We start from the raw sequence: 26,927 nt of genomic DNA, 5'->3' as shown, positions 1-26,927 counted from the left end.
AGAAATCGATTTAAGAGGCAAGTTTGGCAATTATTTGTGAGTTAATGGTAGTTGTTAAACGGATATAACGAAATTTAAAATATGAATTTATTATGGGTTTTAATTTTAAATTGTCGCTTTTAAATTTAATTTTTTTTTTAGAATGTTTTATTTTCTTATGAATATATTTTTTTTTAAATTGTAGATTAGGTATTTTTTTAATTAAGATTAACAATCGAAAAATTGTCAAAGTTGCCTCTAAAATCGTGAAAAGTTGTTATTTTTAATGGCCAATATTTTCTAATTTAAAACACAAATAAATAAAGCAGCGCTTATTCGTAATAGATATTTGCTAAAATTTTTGATTAAAAAAATATATTATTTAGTTTTGTCAAGTATTTTGGCCTGAAATCGAAATTTAAGTTTTGTGTTTTACTTTATATTTAAATTTAGAAGTTAGACAAAGAATATATTATATGTACATCTCCAAGAAACGTGAAGGCTATATATAGGTACATATTAAAAATATATGTAATTTAAATATTTCAAAAATGTATGTGTTGTTTTTAATAATAAAATTTGAAAGCTTATTTCATAACCTTTCAAAAAACAGTTTTTAATTTTCAGATACGTTCAGAAATATTTCATTAATTTGGATTTTATTGCAAAGCGGAAATACTCCAATCTTCTGAAAAAATATGCCAGAGGCCTGAGGAGTTAAAAATTTTTAGAAAACATTGTTTTTTTTTCGAAAAATATTAATTTTAACTGTATTCAATAACAGCACGTAGCACCATAAGTTAACAAGGTCACGTGAAACCGCCCATTACCACTAAAGTTGAGTTCCTAGCTGGAGTGTTCGGTGTACGGTGTAGGGTATATGGTGTACAGGCGCATAGAGTTACAAGGGAGGTGTTACGGTGTTCTCCCCAACACAGTACCCACACTGCCTAGTAACTGCCTAATAACTGCCTACACTGCCTGCTCAATGTGTAATATACAGTGGGTACTCGGGTTCAGAAGGGGCATTTAACCCAACAATAAGTGACTGTGGTGTTATGCAAGTTTTGATATTGTTGGCAACGCTGTTTTTGTTGTTGTTGTTGTTTTTTTACATTAACCCCACACAATAGGCCCTGAGGAAAATAATTTCATTCAGAACCTTTGTCATCTTTGGAGATGCTGTGAGGAGGGTCTTTTAAAGGAAAGGAAATTGTAGGTAGGAAAAAGGTAAGAGGGCTGGGTAGGAATCTAGGTTTCAGTGTGTCCAGGTGTGACGGACGTATAAATCAATCCCTCGCGGTCGAGAGTGACCAGTTGGGGATTTCAAAGGGTTTCTTAGGCCTGGTCAAACTGGCTTTTGCCGATCCGGCCCGCCATGCAGGAGGTGGGCAGACACATTCTGGACTAAAACTAGATACACCTCTATGAACCCGGGTACTCTTGCTAAGTCACCAAGTGTAGCAAACGACTTATGGTAGAGGTGTTGGTTATCCGATAAATTAACTTCTCTCGATCTCGAACGGGTCTCAATCGGTCTCAACCGGTTTCAACTCGGTCTAAACCGGGAATCGAACCAATAATCTCTGTCTTACCGAGACAATACCTCAACCAACTCGGCCATTGTGAACAAATTATTTTACGTAATTTTTTGTCGATCTCATATTTCAAATGCAGAATTAACAATATTAAATTCAACAAATCTTTCCCAACACTTGTCCCGGTAAGACAAAGATCCTGGGTTCGATTCCTGGTTGAGTCCTCACCTTTTGATTTGTCTGTATATCGGATCGTCTTCATCTGTTTCATGTCCCTTTTAAATTTATTAGTATTACCTTTGTCTTCAAGATATAAGATACATTGATGGGTAGGTAAAACCTTCAAAAGTTATAAAAAAAAGTTAACCCAATAAAATTGAACACTAGTATTAATCACTTTAAACACTATTCGACAGCTGGATTAAATGGCGTAAACAAGTTAAAAATACCAATGGGTAATAACAATTGTGGGTACCTCACAAGAGTTCCAACTGCACCCAACCATCGATATGGAATGAAATTTGACATGCCCAGGGAATGTTGTGAGGCATACGGGTAAGGGAAGTACCTGGCTATTTACTTCAATTTCACGTATTGAAATGGAAGTCCCTTCCTGCAATTTCACGTATTGAAAAGTTTTTTTTTCATGCTACAATTTTATTGTCAAACTTGTACATTATACAAATGGACAAAAATGTAATACTGCATTTTGTGTACCCTTTACCTATTAATATTTCCTAAAGTGAAAAATTAAAGGTTTTTGGAATATTTTTTTAAAATTACTAATATTGAATAACTTCATAGACTGCCCTCAAATGTTAAAAGTTATAAATATTCGTGTTCTTGTTAAATCTACTCAACTCTACTATGTTTTCACACTGTGACCCTAGCACTAACTATTCACATCACTCTGCAATCCCAATTAGCGGTATTTCTCCGAACTGCCAATACATTTACAGACCCTTACGATATGTTTAAAACCTCTCCATCCTAAGCAAATCAAAATCAATTTTTCTGAATATCACTGATATGTTTCCGTATTATACTTATAAAATGATGAATATTTATGGTACTGAAATGTTAAATTTACCGATATGTTATTTCTGTATAATGTTTTCAAACTTTTGACATGTGTAATGTTTGTAAAAACTAGAAGTATATAAATAAAAACATTCCGAACACGAGTAAGGTGGGTAGAATTCCCAGTAACAATTATCCAATTTGAATAATAACACTTCTAATTGAATAATTCTTCAGAAACTTTTTCGAATTAACCACTATTCCTTTTATGTATTCCTTCGGAAGGAGTTTGTACTTTTATATAAATAAGGGGAATTCTACCCACAGGTTGAAAATTTTCTAACTTGGCAATTCTTTACTAACTTTGTGAAAATAACCATAATTACTATTATTTTTCCCATCGAAAGGAGGTTGTACCTGTGTTTTTATAATTTCATAAAATAAGATATATAATTTTTTAATAACAATTATTTTGCTGTTGATTATGTTTGTATATCTGCCTTTGAAGGAAAGCGATAATTTAGAAAAAGGTGTGTTTGCAGAAAATGTATGCTTTTTTTCTGAATTACTTTGTAAATCGCTCTAAAAACCGTACACTCATTTCATTTTATCTCTCTTCAGTTTTATCGAGAAGCTTTACACATGAACACTCATCCATCATTTTATTTCATGACACGCTTTCAATTTGCTTAAAAGCATATTGAATATAAATTTTTTATCCTTTATAACTTCCTAATATTGTACATTTCATGCCAAAACTAATCTAATGCAATAAAATGACAGGTTTGTGTAATTTAAAACAGAAAATCTCAATTCATGAATGAACATTAGTGAGATATTTATGTACCTAGTCAACATTGATAACCGGTAAATGATTATTTTTAAACAAATATTTTCGAGGAAGGTATTCATTATTGAAAACTACGGTAAATAACATTGAAAAAAATACGCTCTAGGTTACGCGTGGTTTAATTAAATAGGTAATAAACGGATATGTTAACTAGAATAGAGAAGATACAGGTGTTCCAACCACAACAAATATTAAATATTTGTCAAAACATTATAAAAGTAAAAACAAGAGTCGTACAAGATACTATATTAACAAGATTAGTAAAATTAGTGTTACTTTTTAAAATTTTACTGAAATTTATCCCTTCAACAAAATTTAGAAAAGCTTTCTTGTACCTCGATCAATAACAAATTTAAAGAATCTTTCTTGTACCTCGATCAATAACAAATGTTAGGAAGCTTTCTTGTACCTCGATAAATAAAAAATGTTAGGAAGCTTTCTTGTACCTCGATCAATAAAAAATGTTAAGAAGCTTTCTTGTAACTCGATAAATAACAAATGTTAGGAAGCATTTTTTTTATCTAGATCAATAAAAAAATTGACGATGTTTTCTTGTGCCTCGATCATTAATAAATTTAAGGAAGCTTTCTTGTACCTCCATCAATAACCATTATAGGTAAATTCAAGTTTTCAAATAAAAGTTTTATAGCAAAATTATGCTTTTGTAAAATGATAAGTATTTTTTTTCTATTTGTTTACAACGATACGTGTTTTCATTAAGTAAATGGTGACGTTTATTTTCATAGAATGAAATATTTGCCTTCTTTGAATTTCGCAAAGTTATTACACGTTTCCCTTCCATTGTTCGGGGTTGATTAAGGTCTCCCTTTGCTTTGTACAAAAACTTTTCTTTTTACAATCTGCTGCCCTTATTAAATTACTGTGGCAACTTTTGTTATTTCGCTTTTTGAAATATTGGAGTCTTTGAAGCCCCTCATGCAAACGAATAAGTGAGTTTGCAACATCTTAATTGAATTTATTAAAAACGCCCTTTCTCCCATTAACGATACAAACGAGAATATTTCGTTTCAACTTAATGTTTCTTTTCACATCGTTTTCAAAGCAATTAAAACGCAATAATGGTGTTAACATAATAATGTAAATAATTTTAACTTTCTGACTGACATACATTTTGCCAAGCAACGATGCCTTCATAGCCAAAAAATTGAAAAATTTATATATTTTTTTTAATTTTTGATCTAATTAAAAAATCTTTTTTACAGTTATTGTAGTGTTTGACAAAATAAATGCTTCCATGTTTTATGATAAGTGGATATTTTTCGATTGAATACAATTATTTGACTGAATACTTACACTTGCATGCGTTTTACTAAGCTAGCTGCCTGAAAAACAAATGTTTTTTTATAATTACTGTTTGAAAGCGATAATAATATGTATTTAGTAAATATTAAATTTGACTAAAAATTGAGACAAAGCGTAAATTAGAAAATAGTGAGTCAAGATCAAAAAACCCTCATATAAATAAATTCCGATTGCACCTGTATACGCTTAGGTGAAAACGTGTCAAATTTAGATTTTAAAAAGATTTAAATATTGAAGACAATATTAGTGATTTTTAAACGAAAATCTGAAACAGGAAAATCAGAAAAGGAAACGGTCACATCTGGGACTCGAACCCAGGACCCTTGTCTTTCCGGGACAATGCTCTACCAACTGCGCTAATGGGACCCTATTCCCCTCGGTCACTTTTAACTGTATCATACTTCGAATAAGAACTACCAACATTGTCTTCATTTTTTCACCGCACATTTTTATTGGCAACTATCTTTATGTATGATCGCAAGATTCAACCCGAACTAAATGCAATCCAGACAGCGTCTTTTAGATAGACCTATCTTATTTTTTATTTTTAATGTGCGACATCTGTTGACTTTTCTGCAAGTCTAGAATGAATATTTATTTTTCGGAATAACTTTATTGAGTAAACCTCAAATTGTAATATTTAAATATTGAAGACAATATTAGTGATTTTTAAACGAAAATCTGAAACAGGAAAATCAGAAAAGGAAACGGTCACATCTGGGACTCGAACCCAGGACCCTTGTCTTTCCGGGACAATGCTCTACCAACTGCGCTAATGGGACCCTATTCCCCTCGGTCACTTTTAACTGTATCATACTTCGAATAAGAACTACCAACATTGTCTTCATTTTTTCACCGCACATTTTTATTGGCAACTATCTTTATGTATGATCGCAAGATTCAACCCGAACTAAATGCAATCCAGACAGCGTCTTTTAGATAGACCTATCTTATTTTTTATTTTTAATGTGCGACATCTGTTGACTTTTCTGCAAGTCTAGAATGAATATTTATTTTTCGGAATAACTTTATTGAGTAAACCTCAAATTGTAATATTTAAATATTGAAGACAATATTAGTGATTTTTAAACGAAAATCTGAAACAGGAAAATCAGAAAAGGAAACGGTCACATCTGGGACTCGAACCCAGGACCCTTGTCTTTCCGGGACAATGCTCTACCAACTGCGCTAATGGGACCCTATTCCCCTCGGTCACTTTTAACTGTATCATACTTCGAATAAGAACTACCAACATTGTCTTCATTTTTTCACCGCACATTTTTATTGGCAACTATCTTTATGTATGATCGCAAGATTCAACCCGAACTAAATGCAATCCAGACAGCGTCTTTTAGATAAACCTATCTTATTTTTTATTTTTAATGTGCGACATCTGTTGACTTTTCTGCAAGTCTAGAATGAATATTTATTTTAATATAATATAAATATTTAAATATTACAATTTGAGGTTTACTCAATAAAGTTATTCCGAAAAATAAATATTTAAAAAGATTATTACATTGTTACAATTATATATAATAAATGGCATAAAAACGAACTATATGTTTAAAATATTTCTACGCCAATAAAATGAACTAACTTAACAGTGTGGTGAAGAAGTAAAAAGTAATATCATATAGTATATAATAACAGAGGATTTGATAACAAAAACAAAAAATATTGCTTGAAATGAATAAAATGCATTTTATTAACGATATTACGAGTGTTCAGTTTTTTTTTATTATCAATTTAAATTTTTACTTAAATAATACCAATTATGTTATTTTTTATGCTTCCCGGGAAAACCATTAAAATATTTTATTCCTTTGTAAATCTAATTACACGTTTGTACAAATTTTCCCGAATCTCGCCTTTACACCTCTTTTATCTTATCATGACTAAAAAACATAAATTGGTAGGTACCTAGTGGGTAGGTAATGATTTTTGTTAAAAAATTAAGTAAAAAAATATTTAAGTGTCGTCATTGCTTATGTAGATACGACAAATAAAATCGCTAAGTTATTACAATCTATCAAATGAAACCTTATAGTTAATTTAGCCTTAATTTTATAAGAATATGTAAACGGAAAGTAAAAAATCTTTTAATTATTGAAGATAATATTAGCGATTTCTAAACGAAAATCTGAAACAGAAAAATCAGAAAAGGATTTTTTTTTATATTAACTCCACACAGGAGGCCATGAAAAAAATGATTTCCCACAGGGCCTATGTCATCTTTGGGGATGCAGTGTGGAGGGTCTTTTTGTGGAGAGGAAGGAGTGAACATGGGTCTTGAAGAGTCCCATGTTGTAGGAGGGAGGAAACACAGAGGCCGGCAGTTCGTTCCACAGCCGAGCTGTTGAACTTAAGAACGAATCGTAGAAGCGACCCGTTCTCATGTGACAAATGTCAACCGTATACAAATGTTGGGCGCGCGTTTGGCGTGTATCCCGACTACGCACCGGTGCCGAAGGGATCAATGACGCTAGTTCCTCAGAGCATCTTCCATTGTAATACCGATAGAACAAGGACAGCATACCTACCTGACGCCTGTGCTCTAAAGATTGCAGTCCGTTTGTTAAGATTGGGGAATCTATCGAACGGACCGCCCGTTTTTGCACAGAGTCAAGGGTTTTTTTCAGGTATTTAGGGGCTCCAGACCAGAGATGGCTGCCAAATTCGACAGTAGGGCGCACTTGCTATTTGTACAGGGTCAGCAGTTGTGTACTATTAAAGTATCTGCGGGCCCTGTACAGTACGCCCAGCTTCTGAGAGGCCAGCTTTACTCTCTTGCTTCGATGGAGCCCCCGTACCTGAGCTGGTCACTTATAGTTAAACCAAGCATATCAATGGAAGGCCTGTTCGGAAGATTGCTTCCGTTGAAGGAAGATACTCTCAGTATCGCCAGAGTGGAAGATACTCTCAGTATCGCCCTGGTGTAAGACCACCATTCAGAATTGAAACGTTGCTCCAAATGGCTTTAGCCGTGTTTAGTGACTAGATCTGAATAGCCAGGTACTTCCCCACCTTCCTCTTTCCCTTCCCCACTTACCTTCAGCCTCACAACATCCCCCAATTGGGGATGCCATAGTCTCACTGGCTCCAGACGGGAGCAGCTGGGACTCTTGTGAGGTATTCACTATAAAAAAAATAAATAAAAAAAAACTAGATTATCATTTAGATCCCTTTTAGACGTAATCAGACAGGATTGGGTCTTTGAAACATTAAATTTGACGAGATTATTTTTACCCCAGGAGGAAATACTCTCGAGATAACCGTCCATTCTCTGCTTTAAAGCCCTCCAAGCCGTTGGAGTTTGTGTGCCCTTTGGGGGCTTGTCAAACAAAAAGCTATCATGAACTGTACTGTCATCCGCGTAAGAATTAATCGGTGCACAAGTCAAAAGGTCATTGATGTGCAACAAAAACAAAGTCGGAGACAGAACCGATCCCTGTAGGACGCCAGCATTTATAGAGTGTGAGGATGAGGTGAAACCGTCAGCAACTGCCTGAATTGACCTATCCCTTAAAAAGTCAGCAATCCACGTACACGGGGATGCGGAAAGACCGTAAGAAGGCAATTTGTTGACAAGTCGTCGGTGCCAGACCCGGTCAAAGGCCTCGGATATGTCTAGTGCGACCGTTTGGGTCTCACCGTGACGTTCTAGGCACCGCCCCCAAACATGCGACACATACGCGAGAAGATCACCGCGCGAGCAGTTTCACCGGAATCCTTATTGACGGTCGTTGATAATTTTGTTCTTCTCGAGGTATGTGAACAGTTTGTCGTTGATCACACGTTCCATCACTTTGGACAGAACTGATGTGATCGCTATGGGGCGGTAGTTGGCCGGGTTGGAGCGGTCACCTTTCTTGGGAATAGGGTGAATGACCGCTTTTTTCCAACCAGAGGGCACAGTGCCACACTTCAGGGACATTTTGAAGAGCTTTGTCAAAACTGGAACTATTTCCGCAGCACACCTCTGCAATACCAGGGCAGGTATTCCATCAGGTCCACTAGCTTTGTTAACATCGAGCCCCCGTATAACGTGGAGTACATCCCGATGCCGGATCCTCAGCTTTTTCATATAGAAACCGCAGTAAGGAACCGACGGCGGAACAGCACCTCCGTCATCGAGGGTCGAGTTTTCCGCAAACATTTTCCCTAATAAGTTAGCCTTTTCGGTGGCGGTGTTTGCTAGTGAGCCGTCAGGTCTGGTAAGAGGTGGCAAACTGGGTTTGAAAAAATTCCGACCTATTGAGCCCGCAAGGGACCAGAATGCTCTGCTGCCATGCGGGCAGGCAGCCAGCTTTTTGCTGATCTGCAGGTCGTGTTCGAATTTTGACCTATTAATGATTCTTTTGCATTCCTTTGCCGATTTGTTGTATGCTGGTCTGCTTTCGGGCGTTCGAGATGTGTTGTAGGCTCGGCAAGCCGCGTTTTTTCGTCGAACTGCTTCGGAGCATTGTCGACTGAACCACGGCTTTGAGCCCACACCAGTTTCTTTAGTAGTCGATTGTATGAAGCCATACATCGCCGATTTGATGACTTCACCAATCTCCTGGGAACATCTTGAAGGGTCCGAAGTCCGAAAACAAACAGCTGACCACGGAAAAGCGTTGAAATGGGCCCGCATACCGAACCAATCTGCTGACCTATAGTGCCACACTTTTCTCCTCAGCCTCTCATTGGTTGGTCTGAGGCTAACGGAGATTGATGTCGTCACTAGGCAGTGGTCAGATGATCCCAGAGGCGCTGTGACGTCAATCTTATAACCGTGTGGCACAGTAGTTAAGAATAGGTCTAACAGATTGGAACGGTGAGTCTGGACATCAGGAACCCTTGTAGGCTCCTGAACCAGTTGCTCTAATACGTAGCAAATGGCAAAGGATCCGAAATCAAAAATCCGCCTGTCAGCCAGCCGAGTCCGTTGGGCCTGAAAACTTCAACCATGGTTCGTTATGAACATTGAAGTCCCCCAGAACAATAAACTCGGCCGAAGGGTAGCGGGGCAAGAAATCATCAATAGTATCTCTCAAATGTTTGAAGAGCTCGGAAGTGTCTGATTCGCTATGGTTCGGTGAGCGGTATAGACATGCGTAGAATCTTGCCGTACTGGCAAAATCGACGTGCACCCACATTACGTCGAATCTGGAGTTTTCCAGACTCAATAGTCGTACACAGTTGACGTCAGCTCGACTATAGAGGCAGACTCCTCCTTTGAGTCGGTACTTGCTTGCAAGGGTAAAGCCCGGGCAGTCCAGATAGGAAGAGTCTGGCGGCTCGGCTATCTGAGTTTCGGATTTTTTTTGGGACGTTGGGACAAAAGATGGTGATGAACAGAATTTAAATTAGTGTGCAGACCGCGAATGTTGGAAAAATTTACCAACAGTTTTGGCCCACACAGGGGACGCCTGCTACTTGCCGCTGTAATGATGTTAAGTTTGTTTTTATGTATATTCATGATTTTAATTTTTTTTTAAGGGTATGAGGTGAAAGGAAGGTCTGGAATGGAAAGGTATGAGGGGTGGGTAGGAATCTGGGGTTCAGGCTGTCCAGGAGTGATGAGCGTTTGGTTCCAGCCCACCCACTGCGGTGCTAGGCGATAGGCTGGGAGAGTCCGGCTGGAGAGGGCATTCAATGCTCCCCAAACGCTGCTGCTGGGTCCCCTCCGGTCACGAACCGGCACAACAGCAGTGGCAGGGTTTTTTCACTCGCTGATGGGGCAGCCCACCCTTAGTCGTGAGCCTGAGGGTCGGGCCCCTGTACTATCGAGCGGCCCGGACAGCGGTAACCGGTTGTAAATGGTCTCCCTCAACCAGCATCTCCCAACCGGCCCGCCACGCAGAAGGTGGGCCGACGCACCCGCCACCAAGACCTGGGCAAACCTTAACCCATGAACCCGGGCAACACTGCTAAATCACCAAACGTAGTGAACCACTTGGGGTGACCTGTGGCAGAGGTGTTGGTCATCCAATAAATGGTTCCCAGGGCGGAGGTACCCATTCCCGCATACCAAATTGTAGATAGAGGATACGGTTACATCTAGGACCTAGAAAAATCAGCAAACGATCACATCTAGGACCTAGATGTGACCGTATCCTTTTCTGATTTTTCTGTTTCAGAATTTTGTCAAGCAATCGATAATATTGTCTTCAATAGTTAAAATATTACAATTTGAGGTTTTACTCAATAAAGTTATTCCGAAAAATAATTAAAAAATTCTCGTTTAACGGGACCAAAATTCTCCTCGTTCTCAAATTGATTGAGAATAATTCGACAAATCTTTTTTTTTTCGATATTTTACCTGGCGCCTTTATATGAGTAAGTACATAATACTACGGCCATCAGAAAGGGTCGACATTCCGAAGTATAACTAGCTGGAATCTATCAATGTTTCCGACGTAACAACCTCTTGACATAAGCAAGTGAAACTGCGTACAGTTATAAGGGCACAAGTATCAACTTATACTTGAAAATATTGACACGCTATCCGTCAAAACTCTTGAAGTCGTTACTTATGACGTGTATTTCTGCCTAAAAAATTAAAGTAGAAGTTTTTTTTCACAAAAAGTTGTTCGTGGCACTTAAAATTGAGCTAATGTGCGGAACTTCAGAGGTGATATGGAAAAAAGGCAATAGACAGGTTCATATACTATTATTAATGGACTTACCATATAATTTCCTATCGATTTGTGAACAAACCATCCTTCAAGTACATACAACCTAGGAAATTCTGTTTCTGTTTTAAATAAAGGCTACATACCTACATGATAAATTGAAGATTCTAAAACTTGTCAGACGAAAACGTGATAAAATATATGTTGTAATTAATCATAATTAAAAATTATGTCAGAAATTATTTTGAAAGAGGTTAATGATAAGGTATTTAAAAAAATAGGTCTTAGTACAATAATTCGACAGCATAGAAAAAAGGCAATCCAAACAAAGAGAAAACAGTATTTTTTGTAGATTTCACCAAAACATTCAGAAAATTTGTTTTTAAAAAAAATTCGCTGGTTCGACCCGGTCAAAACATTTCAATATGGGAAGTTTATAAACTGGCCAATAATTCTGTAACCTTAGAAGGTCACTTCACATATAACTTTTTTTACAACTCACCTGATGCAAGTGATGCAGTGGCGGCTATCGCTAAGGAGGGTTGGAACTGCGCACTGCTTAAACTTAGGTCAATCTAAAAATAATAATTACATACCACAAATTACAACAAATAACAGTCATGAAATGAATACCATTAAATATTAAGTTTAATTCAACCGGCTTAAATTTTCGTTATTCCGCTTTTCACGCGGTGCGAGCGGATTCCTTATCGCCCACTAAGGAATGCCACCTAGCAATATCAATTTATTGTTTTTACGCACATAATGTGATTGTTGAGAATTGTATTGAAATTTCTCTAAAACATGAGCGGCACTCATAAATGCCTTGGAACTCTTCGACAAGGCGGAAATATCCTAAGAAGCAATACATTAACTTGCCGCGCTGAGATGGCACCTCTTTAGTTTTCAGCTTGGATACGGATAGTTCCAGCAGGTCCGATATAAGCTCCAAAATTTCTGAAATTGTTTACCTGCACCTGGCGTACGGGATAGACTGACGATCTTTTAAGCCCACTACCAATTTTTGTGAGTACCTACAAACTGCCACTGCAAGTAGCAACAAATAAAGGCTCTTAAAAATATAATCTCACTTTCATAAATTCTAAGAACTGCGATACTTATAAAATACTTATGTTTAATCTAGGAGACGAAAATAGAGTTTATTGAAAATCTTTTTTTACTAACGAAATCGTATACCATAATTTTTACTTTAAAGAACTAGAATAATACACGTTGTACGTGCGATCTATTGAAGACGGAGGCAACCAGAAAACACAAGACAAAAAAACCCCAGACGTCATTAAGGATACGTCATTAAGCTCACTTCAGCTGAAGAAGAATCTAGAAAAAGATTTTGACGTGACCAAAGAAGTAACAAAGGGTTTCCATATGTTTTTTGTCCAAGAGTTGCTGATTATACTAGAGTTCACACGAAGAGTTATAAAATATTTTTTTTTTGTTATGGTTAAAGGGCAATTTTCTAGTAGTTTTTACTTGAAATTACGCCAATTAAACTGTATAACGCGGCTTAGGTATGCCTGTAGAGGGTCATTCTTTGCGGAAATTACATGTTATACATTAGGGTGTATCGATTTTTAACTTTTTTTTTGTTTTCAAATTCCAAGTTGAAAAAAAGTTGCTACTAGGTACTACAACTTACCACAAAAAAAATTGGATTTTTAAAAAAATGTTTAGGTCTCCCGCACAAGGCCCAAAGTTTTAATTTTTTTCAAAAAAATTTAAAATTTTTTTAAAATTAAAAAAAATAAAATCGTAACTTTTGTGTTTATTCTAAGTTAAAAAACAGTAATATTAGGGAATAAAAATAAATAGGTAGTTTAAACTTTAAAAAAACATGGTTTTTATATGTACACAAAATTACGAAATTTCATCAAAATTAACAAACTTTAGGGCTTGTGCGGGAGACCTAAAATCCATTTTTTATAAAAAAAAATCGTTTCTTACTTATTTTTATGCCCTAATATTACTGTTTTTTAACTTGGAATAAACACAAAAGTTACGATTTTATTTTTTTAAATTAAAAAAAATTGATATTTTTTGAAAAAAGTTAAAACTTTAGGCCTTGTGCGGGAGACCTAAACATTTTTTTAAAAATCCAAAACTTTTTGTGGTAAGTTGTGGTACCTAGTAGCAACATTTTTTCATCTTGGAATTTGAAAACAAAAAAAAAGTTAAAAATCGATACACCCTATTATACATATACATATCTATTATCTAAGGTCTCTAAATAAAATGTATATATTGTATATATGCAAATAGGTACGAATATTTCAGTAACATTGTTTACTGAATATCTACTCCTTAAAACAAAATAAACACTTGTAAAAGCGTCATATTTATGCAAAGATATTGAACATTTAGATTCGCCAGTGCGGGGATCATAAATCGCAGTTCTTGGTGCAAATCTTGTATTTTTGACCAAAAATCCAAACTGACCCAGAAATGTGCCAATTTTGTTACATACCATAAGTTCAAATCAAACTTTGCCAAGCAATAAGAAATTTTGCAGAAAAACCGACAAATAAATCAAGGAATGTGATTCAAGACTGATCACTTTCATAATTCATTTTCTATCTACTCATACTAATAAACGAAACGGCCCGATGCCGCGATGAGCAGAAACACGTTGGTTGAAAAATCGGTACTAAAACATTTATTAGAATCCTGAAGTCATGGGTTAGTGTACAATGCCAAAAAAATATCTTTGATATTTAGTGGAAGTAACAGTTGTTGGTCAAATATCAACAGCTAAAGTAAATATAAATAAATAGAGAGTCAGAGAAGAGCCAACATGCTTGCCGGAGATTAAACAGGTGTAGTCGTCTGGTAAAGAAACGGATATTCCATATATAATGCACTTGCCTGTACAGTGTACACTTGTGAACTCTGGCCTAGAATCACAGAAAGTGTAATGAATACACTCCGAGTACAGAATAATCACGAGTACAGGATACTTTTTGACCATCCCCGGGCGAAGCCGATCCTCTCAGATGTTTGTGGAGGGAAAGGTCCATGGTTTTGCTGCTTTGATGCACCACACCGTAATCAGATCTAGTCAGAAAAATATACAAGTACATCCAATGTCCTTTTTTTTGCTTTTACGGTTTTATGTCATCATGTTATTATTTTAAATTCTTCATTTCTTTCTTTTTACATTATTCAAACATTGTCTTATTATCCCTTATGTGGCTGACAGAGCATTGCACACACATCTGTTTATTTTAAATGGTTGACTGAGCATTGTACATACCTCTATTTATTTACATGACTGACAGAGTATTGCACATGTCTCTGTTTCTTTACATGATTGACAGATCATTGCACACACCTCTGTTTCTTTACATGGCTGATAGAGCATTGCACACACCTCTGTTTCTCTACCCGATTGACAGAGCATTGCGAACCCCTCTGTTTCTTTACATGGCTGACAGAGCACTGCACACACATCTCTTCCGCTAAATTAAACAAACAATGTAAGAACATTTTGATAAAATTTGAACCCTTCACAATGTTTTAAACCTACTACATAAACATCAAACACTAGTTGATGTTAGTGGACGATCGACATGTTTAAAAAATACCAAATAATATATTTATCTAGCAATATCGACGCTTACAAAGGACGTGTAACTTGATTACTTGTTTACAGTTTAATTCAATAAAAACGTGCATAATTTTAAAGATTTAGAAAGGCAAATGTTTTTTTTACACTAGAGAAGAAGATATTAATAATAAATCTCAATGAAACATGAAGTAGAACAACTCAAAAAATAAAAAGATAACGGTCACAACTAGGAATCGAACCCAGGATATTTTGTCTTACCGGGAAAGCGCTTTAACCACTCGATCATTGGGACCTAGTTATTAAACGTCATTTTTGTCGATCTCATGTTTCAAATTTAGAATTAACAATATCATCTTGCAACCAATTTTTTCCCATATTTTTGCCGGCTGCATTTTTAAATGATCTTAAAGTTTCTAATGAAATCGATTTATAACCTAGATAGTGTCTCGGATAAACAAATCCGATTTTTATTGAAATGCATGTGCAATTTTTTTTTTTAATTTTTATAATATACATAGACTGTGTTTTGATAAAACCCTTTAAGTCACATATTTTGGGAATGTTATTTTCCAGTGGTTTCACAAGGAATAGTAATAGTAATCTTCAAAGTACGACATGGTAAGGTATTTTGTGATTGGAATTTGTAATACTAAAAACCAAATGTATACTACAATTTTTTTGTTGGAATTTTTGAGTAGATGAAGTTACTCAACCATCATTTTACATTAAAAAAAATTGAAAAAGAAATAACCATTTTGATACAAACTTCAAATTTTTTATTAGTTTTACGAATTTGTAAATTTGTTACTTTATGTCGGCTCCTGTATTATGTGGCTTGAAGGGTTTTACAAAACCAGAGTCAAATTATTTACTTATCGAAGAAGAAGATAATACAAATAAGTCTACACGAAACTTGAATCAGAACCAGGCAGAGAAAACAAAAGATAACGGTCGCAACTGGGAATCCAACCAAGGATCTTTGTCTTGCCGCGACAACGCCTCTAAACTAAAGACTCTCGGCCATTGTGCCCTGATTTTTAGCATCAAATTTATCGATCTCTTATTCAAACTCAGAATTAACAATATTATCCTCAACTAATTTTCCAATATTATTATTATACAGGGTGTCCGGGGTAAAGTGCGCTAACGTCGGGAGGTGATTTTACATGATGGTAGTACAAGTAAAATAGATAAACGACATTTTTCGAAATTCCCATATTTATTTTCATATACAAAAATATTTTTCAATTTAAGAATGTTTATTTTCCCTTACAAAAAATCAAATAATTACACTTAAAACTACTTAAATCATTGAAATTTCTAAAAAAGTCGTTTCTTTCTTCCTCTTTTTTACTTGTATTATCATGTAGAATCACCCCCAGAAGTTAGCACTTTACTTCCGGATACCCTGTATTATTAATCATTTTTCAATACGTATGCAGTTATATTTATTTGCGCGTAAAACGAAATTTATACTTCCTACGTTGAAATACATGCAAAAAAAATAAGGGTCAGTTGTTTCACAGAATTTGTACAATTCATTAAATATCTAAGTTATTTTTCAAGTTATGTGAAAGATCTATTTATGATCTGTTATTTTTTCACTTTTGTTGACAGAATGGCCCATATATAACTTGAAAATTTTACGTATTGTTCAAATTCTATAAAACAATTCATCCTAAGGGATATTGACAATTGATGATGTTATTGTACAAAGCTAGTATAACCTTTAAGACGGGTTTTTTAGAGAATTCTTCAAATTTAAAGGTCATTTTTGAAGTTCTGTGAAAGATCTTTTCAAGTTCTTACACTATTTCAGTTCTCTCAAGCAACTGGTTTATAATGATACAATAACAAAACTTGAAGGACTTTCACAGAACTTGAAAATGAAAGTTGAAGTTTCTAAAAGTTGTTCAAATTCTGTGAAACATACATAAACATTCACTTTCTTTAACTTTAAATTGTACGTTTGGAAGGTAATCTTATTTAAGGCGATGCACTACGCAGTAATGCAAAATCATGTGTTTTTGGTTTGAACATTTGGTTGCCTAGAAATGTTTCAGATGCTTTAATTAAATACTGCGAGTAGAATACATCTTGGCCTTTGAAAGAATCGAGTATTTTTAAGATAAATTTTTTATAAACCCAGAAAAAAATAATGTATAAGGCCTATGAAAACTGCTTTAAAGTTCAAAATCTTCTACTTACGAATCCATTTTCGATTTTTATTTTATTTTATAATGAGGAAAATTAATTTATTTATAAAATGATTGGAAAAATCTTAAATATTTATGCCTGAACATCCACAAAATAAAATAAAAGGCACTTTTTGGCCATGTTTTTTTCTTGCATAAATCAAAACCGGCGGATGGTGTTAATCGGGAATTTAAACCTTATCGCCATCTACGTAAGGGGTGTTATTGATAGCGGCTCGATTAAAGATATTACACGACGTAGTGCATCGCCTTAAATTGTTTTTGTTGTAATTTTTGCGAGTATTTATAAACCAATAGACTTATTTCCAAGGAATGAATTCACTAATAAATCATTCACTGAAAAAACTTTTTGTGTATATTATTAACTTTGACAGTATTATGCCGCTTTCCATATCGACATGAAAAAGAAATAATTACATGGTTGAAATGTAAAATATATTGATTTAACCGAAATTGGCGTAATATAATTGGTAGCAGTATAAAATATTAAAACTTTAACTGTGCAGGTTTATTTATTGGTTATTCGTACTTTATAACAATACCAATAATATAACGTCAATTAAACCGCCATTTTCATTGAAGGGAATATTTTAAATCAATTTCTATTCATTTTATTGATCAAAATATTTTATAAATCTGATATATTTAAGATTTTATGCCTAAAACAGCAAAATATTTTTTTCTAAAATAAACTAGCATAATATTGTTCTTCTGTTTTTATCCTTGAGTAATAGTTAATTTCTTTTTGTTTGTTACAGGAGCTGGATTGAAGGAAATCAGTGCAATGCCTTTAAAGATTCAACGCAAACTCAAATAATTCCATAGAATCAAGAAAATGTTTACTATAAATAAGTGAAATATTGTGAAAATAAAAAATAAATTGTTATTTTGTGCCTCTCAATGAAGAGGCATCAATAACATTATATTTTAAAATTAAACAATCAAAATAAAAACAGAGTGATATCTCGGTACTAGTTCGGTACTACTAACTAAGTCACCATGAAGCCGGCGCATCTGATTATTTCTCTCGCTGGATTCTTCTCCCTCTCAATGACTGATGCTAAAATAGGTAAGTTTATATTTATTTTCCAAAGACCACCAAAATTATCAAAATCTGACGGGGTACGCGTGACGCCATACGTACCTCGGTTTTATCGGTTAACACTACGGTCAATTCCACTCGGTTTGGTATGAAATCAACAAAGCCCGTGAATTCTTTTGAAATAATTTGTTAATCACAGTGCAACTTCGGACAACATTGTCCACATTCTAATGCGATGTTAGAACGTTAGAACCCGCCGATCAATCACAGGGCTTTTTTTTCTCGATTGCGATTTTTATGGTTATAAATTACTATTTAATAATTATATATAATATAATTTAAATATCCATAATCACCTTTGTTAAACTATATGCATATATGTTTTTTGAGCCCTAATATTTTTATTCATTGCGGTCCATCGATACTAATTCACTATTTGCCATGCCAGATTTAGTCTTACAAAAAAACCAAAACAACGATTTGATAAAATACTATTTAGATATTTTATGAACACTTGGTATTTTATTTTGTTCGCTTCTTGTTAAATAAATAAAAATATTTTTTATTAATTTCTTCAATATTTTGAAATTTTTTTTGCTTTCTTGAGTACTTTTTACTTCTTGTAAAATACATAAATTTGTTATTTTAGTACGTAAGTTTATATTTTTTCTTGTTCTAAAATAAGTTTAAATAGCAAATCGGTATTAGGTACTAACATCTTGCAAGATTTACATAAAATAAAATATCTATTTTTCGGAAAAACTTTATTGAGTAAAACCTCAAATTGTAATATTTAATTATTTAAGACAATATTAGCGATTTATAAACAAAAATCTGAAGCAGAAAAATCAGAAAAGGATACGGTCACATCTAGGACTCGAACCCAGGACCCTTGTCTTTCCGGGACACCGCTCTACCAACTGACCTAATGGGACCCTATCCCCTTCGGTCACTTTCAGTTGGTAGAGTGGTGTCCCGGAAAGACAAGGGTCCTGGGTTCGAGTCCTAGATGTGACCGTATCTTTTTCTGATTTTTCTGTTTCAGATTTTTGTTTAGAAATCGCTAATATTGTCTTCAATACTTAAATAAAATATCGTTTATCCCACCTAAACTATTTTGCATTGTACATATAATACAATTTATTTAGAATTGTGTAAGAAACATAATATGGTGCTTTGTTTTATATTTTGAAAACATAATTAAGATACCTAACGGCAAATTAATTTTACAAAACAATATTCAACAGCTTAAATTTTAATTCCCAATTCTTAAGCGATTGTTAATATTCGATGTTAATTGGTGAGATAATAAAACTTTATCAAAGAGCTTTCTATTTCTTCTCTGCCTTTTGGGCTAATTATTTCAGTTTTAAGAAAATACCTTACCCAAACAAAATTATAAAATGGAAAATTCTACGGAATTTTAATCATGGCTTTTCATTTTTCTATAATAAAAAATGCTTTGTTAAGGCTTTAGTAAATTTAAAACAGAGTGGATGAAAAAATATAAAACACCTTCTTAAAACCGCCTGGTAGTATCTTAGTATCGATAGCTTAAAAAAAATTGGTATTATTTTTAATTTTCATTTAATTTTTTGAACTTTATTTTAAATACTAACCTTTGATGCATATAATAATATTAAGATCTTTGTCTTGCTAGCAATTTTAGGAGATGAAAATGAAAAAAAAAAATTGTTCGCTTTGACAATTTTAAATGCTTGTAGCTACTACACAATATGCGAAATTTAATAATTATAAAAATATTAAAATATCCTCCTGAAACATGGCCGGCTTACCTTTATCATTTAACAAAACGATAAAAGCTGAATAAAATTTTGTAAGTACTGCCTTCGTTACGATAAAGTTACGATATAATGAAAAAAAGTATAAGTATTAAACATAATAGCTAACAATGACTAAAGGTATTGCTAACAATAACTCCAATAACTTAATCAAAAAGAGTACACATTTATTCACATCACTTAACTTTAAACTTCTTTCACATTTTATGTTGTATGTATAAGATTAATAACACCCCTCAATTAAATTCATATTTTAAAAGTATTTACTAAAAAAATTGTGGCAGTGGGTCCAAAATAAACATTTTTTTGAGTAACTGCTCCTAATCTCTAACGTGTGATGCTACAAAATCATCGCACTCTATATATAATATATATTTTCTATATTAAAGTATATTACTATATTAATTAATAAGGTTAAAACCCTCCAGTTCAGTGTTTGGAATAGGCGTAGGCGTCTCTAATTTTTATCAGATTTAGCTATTCTATGAATATATTTTTAATGATAATGAACTTAACGTACAGCGTGTAAATATAAACACAATAAAAAGTATTATAAATAGTAAATACAAACCTTCCAACAGCGAATTAGTTAGAATAACAATACATACACAAGCGAAATTAAAGTGTGGGTTGAGAGAAAACAAACCAAAAATTATTCTAGGTAACTTTCACGTAGTCAAAGTCTGCAGATCTTTTCAAATCATCAACCTATCTACTCTGCTTCTCTTTCCTAACAAAACTAAATACTGCAACGTAGAATGGGGCGAATGGAGCATATTTAAAAATGATGAAGTGAATGGTAAATTAAGTTGGAGACGCCGGAGGAAGACATGACACGGTCAAGGGAATAAAATATTTGAGTCGGATCATGTCAAGAGTCGAAATAATGGTAGAGTATGCATGATCATACCATTATACAATGGGAGGACGCAATACAGTAGTATCAGTTATACGCGCCCTACTTGAGGCGCTGTATCTCTTTCTAGAAGCCAATGTTCACTAATACGCTGATTTATACAATTTATTGGGTTTACGACCGGCGATCGCTGCTTATCATCTGTATAAAATAACTTACCAAGATCACTGATAAAGCGGTCGAGTGCAACAGAGGGCGACAAAACTTAGAAAACATTCTATTTTTGCTGACATAATCTTGGAGTTCAATATAGGCCAACCTCATCAACTGTAGAGTGGGACAATATGTTTGTAAAATATAAGGCGTAATTATAGTTCATGAACTCGTACTTCAATTGATATTAGTCCATCAATAAATTATCTGACAATTTACGTAATTGGCATTTCTTTACGCCTTGGAAAGGCTAACGTGGTAACCAGCTGGCTACTGTCGTCAACTTAAATCTTCAGTACAGTACAGAGCCACGACCATAGTCTGACTCATACAGATGTATGAATTTAAATGAAACAAGAAGTGTGTACTAATCTGTTTTCTGTGCCTATCTAAACAAATAATGTTTTGCACCATACCTATATGTCTCAATTACATAATGTACAATTCAAATCTGACAGTGTTTTTGTCTCAGTTTTGTGACAAAAGGTTAAAAAAACTAAAAAGTTTAGGTGGGAAACATTAATCTGATGCGTGTTTTGTTGTATATTGGAATACGTCTGACAGAAATGTACTTCCGATAGGGAGGAAATGTCTCTTGTCAGCTAGAGATAAGGCCCGGCCCTGAGGGGAGTAAACAAAGCGTTAACTGATACGCGGCACGCTAACTTCGATAAATACACTTTGGTTAAGTGCTCCGAGAGCGAGGAAACCTCAAATACTGCAATCGATCACAAAAATTCTCGGACAATATTTTAGATAAATAAAAATGAATGGGTTTTCAACATCTCTATTCCAGCACTAATATTTTATGGAGCGTGATAAAAACTTACTACTCCTCCGTAAGGAAAAAAATGTGAGTTGTGTTTTTCTAGTATTTCGATAAAGTACTGACTTTATAAACACATATTATACGTAAAGTAATACTGAACTTTCTTTTATTTACATTAGCTCTACACAAAAGGTTCTGAAGAAATTAATTCCCTTCAGGGCCTATGTCTTGTGTCTTGTGTGGAGGGTCTTTTTAGGAAAGGAATGATGTGAAGTTCTGAGAAGGAAAAAGTAAGAAGGGGTAGGTTGGAATCTGGGGGTTAGTGAGTCCAGAAGTGACGGACGTATGGATCCATCCCTCATACTGCAATGCAAGCAATGTTCCGAGAAAATTCTATTGGAGAGGTCAAATTTCTCCCGCAAACCAGTCTCTCCCGATCTGGCCTGCCATGCAGTTGGTGGACAGACAAATCCGCCGCCAAGACCCGGATAAATCTGACCCAATGAAGCGGCCACCTCTGCTAAGTCACCAAACGTAGCGAACCACTTGGGGTGACCAACGGCAGAGATGTTGATTATTCACTAAATGGTTTTAGGGTGCGGCGGTAACCATACCCGCCTCCCAAATTAAAAATTATAAACTTAATATAAAGTTTCCAAAACAACATTTTTTGTTGTTGAGAGTAAGGTTTATTAAATTGATTTGAGGATAAAATCTCTCAAACTACAATTTAAATTTATCATATTTAATAATTTAAGTTTTGTGAAAGTTCTATCGTTTTCTCATTATTCACTTATGGGCCGGTTAATTACAGTAACAGAACTTCAATAGGACTTTAACAGAACATGAATATTTACTTTGAAATTTGTTCAAATTCTTTGAAAAAATCCATCTTTATTCGCAACTAAGTCGTCTAAATATGACACACGTATCTAAGATAGTTATCAATATAAAAAGAGACGCCCACACATACTTTTAATTCTAACCGATGACGCTTCAGTTCCATGAAAAATATTAACTTTCTCTTCATTATTTACAACATATTTGAAGGGTTTACCTTCATTGTAATATATCATTAAAGCAGAAGAAGATAATACTTATAAATCAAAATGAAACATGAAATAGAACAAGACACAGAAAAACAAAAAAAAACGATCACAACTAGGAATCGAACCCAGGATCTCTTGTCTTACCGGGATATGCGTCTTAAACCACTAGAAAATTGGGACCTATTTACTAAACGTCATATTAGTCTCATATCTCACATTTCAAATTCAGAATTAACAATATCATCATGCAAATAATTTTTCCAGTATTTTTGGAATTTATTTGTTAACATTAATATGTACTATTTCACGTTTCGTTTTGATATATTAGTGCTCTCTTCTTCTTCAATGATATTTTATTTATGACACTTTGAAATAATGTGCCTAAAAAACGTAATACAAGTTTAAATCCCATTGTAAATCTGAGTTGGTTACATCAACTAGAAATATTTACGTATATGAAGAGTTTAAAAAAAGTTAGCCCAGAAGTTATAATAGCTGTAAAGCGATTCTATGTTTTGTTCAACATTCCAACAGTGGATATTCGCACCATTTTTATTTTGGGATCCAATCATAAAACCTAAGCAAACGTTCCAGCTGTATTTTAAGATATTTTTTTAGTCTCTTCTTTGCCTCGCCCGTAAGTAAAGTACATAATGTTTCAGACCTTCGTGACTCTGAGGCATCGATTTTTTTAAAAGGCTGGCCTTAGAGCAAAAACTCTCACACGCTTTATGATGCTTGCCCTTAACAATCTGTATTAATTGCGCTAAATGTACTCGAGGAGAAATACACTCCAATGTTATTGTGTTATTATTGCAACGTGGAAATTCGTCTAAAATAATTATTGAATGTTTCAATTAATCTTACAAAAATAGTGAAAGTCTAAAAAAGCAATGGTTTGACTGAGGATTGAAAAATCCTCCCCAGGGACTGACTAAAGTGCATACCGCTACCGGCCAAAAAATTTAAGCCAAATCCGAAATTGGATAAGACCGAGATTTATTTCGTATGTTAACTGTTGTAATTTTTTAAATTAATTGTTCAATTTCAGAAAAATGCGTGTGTGTACTTAAATGCCACCACAAGTTGATAGAATACATTGTTATCGACAACTACTCTGATCCTTGGGAAGTTCACTTCATTCATACATTCATTCGAAAAACACAAAAGTAATATTTAAATAGATTTATTTAAAAATGTTATCTTCGAAATGTTTTACCATGTTTTGTAACCCTAATACATAAATATAAATAAATAAATATTGAATAAATTTAATGATTAAAAAAAATTGTTTTAAATCACTTCATTTTGGAAAATTTGATAATATTTTAGTAAGGTGGTTTAAAAGTGAATAAATATAAAACTGAATTTGAAGTGAATTGATAGGTTTTCTTATAAACTTTAAGTAAAATACGATTTGCTATCGTGATGTCGAAACACGTGTTCATGAAAATTTTAATATATTGGCATTTCGTCATTGTATATTTTAGAAAAATGCAGATGCATGAATACGTTTTCCTACATATTAAGAATGTACTAAAAGTTTAATAGTAAACGAGCTGCAATCCCGTTATAAACTGGATATTATTAAATTAGCAATTCTCATTTTTCTCCTTTCGGCAGTAGGGCCTTTTGTAGAATATCAGAAATTTCATAACTGAAGTACAGCTTTATGCAAAGATATTAGTTCTTCTAATATCTTTGGCTTTATGTCAAGTTTCAAATGGTTATTATTATTGTATCATCGAGGTCCTCTGCCACATACCTGTATACAACAAACGATTCATTAATTAATATGCGTAGAAATTAATTTCACGGTGTTCATTGAATAATAAGTAATGTTAAATTCTATCCACTGCAAGCGATAGCACACCATACAAAGTCATAGCTTCGAAAATCAATCAATTTGTAATTAAAGTGCGACCGACAAGTGGTTGAGCCTGTGAACCCGCGTATTTCCTTTGCCAGTCATGGCTGGCGGTGCCTTCGCCCCCGGGGAGCGTTTTATCCCTAACGAATCAATTATAAATTGATTAATCCACACTTTGTGTCACTCGCCGGCTACATCTAACGGTAAACAGTCAGTGGCCATGCTATCTGCCCTTTGATTGGCCGTTCTCATTAATCCGCCTACAAGTTGGCGAACTAGATTCAAATATTTATGTACGGCACGAGGGGCTAATGGAAAATGTCTGATGGGGTAGTTATGGTGATTCCGTACATTGGTTATGAAAACAAACTCACAGAAAGTGAGTTTGCACAACGATCGCAATGCGTGCTTTCAACCCCTGTTGACATTACTTAGGTATTTAAATGCCTACCAGATTTTTAAGCTTGTTTTCGTTTGGATTTTAAAACAAAATACTAGTTAAAGCAAGCCCAGAATAAAGCTTACCAAACGATTTGGGTACAGATGACGTCACAATATTTGTCAATCTCTTCGCAATAGCGGTGCGGTCGGAATTGAATGACGATTAGATATAGATCTCGATTTTTAAATCGAAATAATAAGAAAATCAACCCGTTATTGCCTTTTAAACTGTCAAGACAAAAAATACTTAAGAATACTAGCTTACAAATCTGGATTACATCGGAATCTCGGTAACTATACTGAAAGACTTACTCACTTTAAAGAAGTCTCACTCGCCAAAAGAAGAAACATATCAGATATAATCTCTCTGTTTAAAATAATTAACAATGTGTAGGATTCATCTTTAATTAATCAAATTAACCTTAATATATGACCGAAATCAACAAGAAACCCTGTAACCTTTTGGATCGATACTTGTCGTAGTTTACACATCTATGCATATATTATGCTTATGTGTGTGTTTGTATTTAAATGTGTATGTGTTTGTTATGTATTTATCTATGTATGTGTCTTTAGATGTGTGCATGTATGCGTATATATACATGTACGAGTATAATATATTTGTAAGTATGCATGCATCTTTCTTCCTAATAATTGATTTCAATCCTCCTTGTTTTTATATACATTCTTGATATCAAATTTATTTTAACTGTAACTAACCAATAACTATTACACAAAGAATATTGAGATGAATATTGTGCTCACTTATAGTTAGAAACATAATTATAACCATGTATAAATGTAAATTTCTGTAAGAAGTATGTGATATATGACTTGTCTGATGCAAGCAAATAAATAAATAAATCAAAGACATCGTTTGAAAATTTAATCATGAATGGCTATTATTTCGTAGCTCTTACGATTATAATTTAATAAAAACAACCAAAATACAATTTCTATAATATTTGCTCATGTCCTTTTTTTCTACTTCTGATTTGTGTTCAGTAATTAAATATGAAGCAAAATTAGTAATAAAGAGAGCAAGAAATAATGATGAAATATTATTATTTCATCTCTTGGGCATGACTGACAAAACATAAATTATATAATTATCATCTCACATAACACTATTTCAATCGTTCACAATCAATTGATTGCACCCACACAAAATGTATAAAGATAAATGTACAGGCGTGATAGAAAATTCATCTTCATGATTATAGATTTCGCCCGTTCCCAAGCCATTCACGAAGCGTGCGTGAAACTGAGATATCGATCTCTCAGGGCGACCTATATTCCCCTAAGGAACGAATCGAGGTTCGGAGTAAAAGAATCATGGGGATGAAACGGAAAACCCGGGAGGTTTATTGAACGAGGGTTGGGTAATGACGAAGTGCCGTGCATTTTTCACGTACCAGTTCATTGAGTTACATCAGATGGGAGCACGTGGAAGTACCCGTTTTTGATGTGCACCATATTTCACGGGCGCTGTTACAAAACGTATTTCAGATAAAGTGTTTCGGAAATAAATCGCCCCAAAAACATAATATTTTACTGGTGTTTTTCTGCAGACCGAGTAGCATCACGTATAGCGTTGATGCAATGTTTTTAAAATTGAAATTGTGAAAGTGAATTAATGAACGGTGATGAATCAGGTTTAAAGACAGCATACAAATCATTTCGGAATATGGGGCGAACAAAATTAAAACCCAGACGTGGTTTCAGCATTTTAATGATGTTTGAACATTAAACA

The 26,927-nt window shown here is 34.1% G+C and overlaps 1 protein-coding gene across 1 annotated transcript in view; it reads left to right on the top strand.

Moving 5' to 3' along the window:
* The window catches only part of LOC149422962 (acid sphingomyelinase-like phosphodiesterase 3b), a 375,129-nt gene that overhangs the window by 62,354 nt on the left and 285,848 nt on the right, over positions 1–26,927 (top strand). The window contains exon 2 of the mRNA XM_089632399.1: positions 17,891–18,201. Coding sequence (XP_089488525.1) covers positions 18,132–18,201 — 70 coding nt within the window. The 5' untranslated portion in view covers positions 17,891–18,131. The remainder of the gene's footprint in view (positions 1–17,890; positions 18,202–26,927) is intronic.

This window comes from Hesperophylax consimilis, chromosome 6 (genome assembly GCF_061612785.1).
Source record: "Hesperophylax consimilis isolate HC1 chromosome 6, BYU_Hcon_1.0, whole genome shotgun sequence".
In the NCBI taxonomy this organism is placed as follows: domain Eukaryota; kingdom Metazoa; phylum Arthropoda; class Insecta; order Trichoptera; family Limnephilidae; genus Hesperophylax; species Hesperophylax consimilis.
This window is presented reverse-complemented; position numbering and strand designations above follow the sequence as displayed.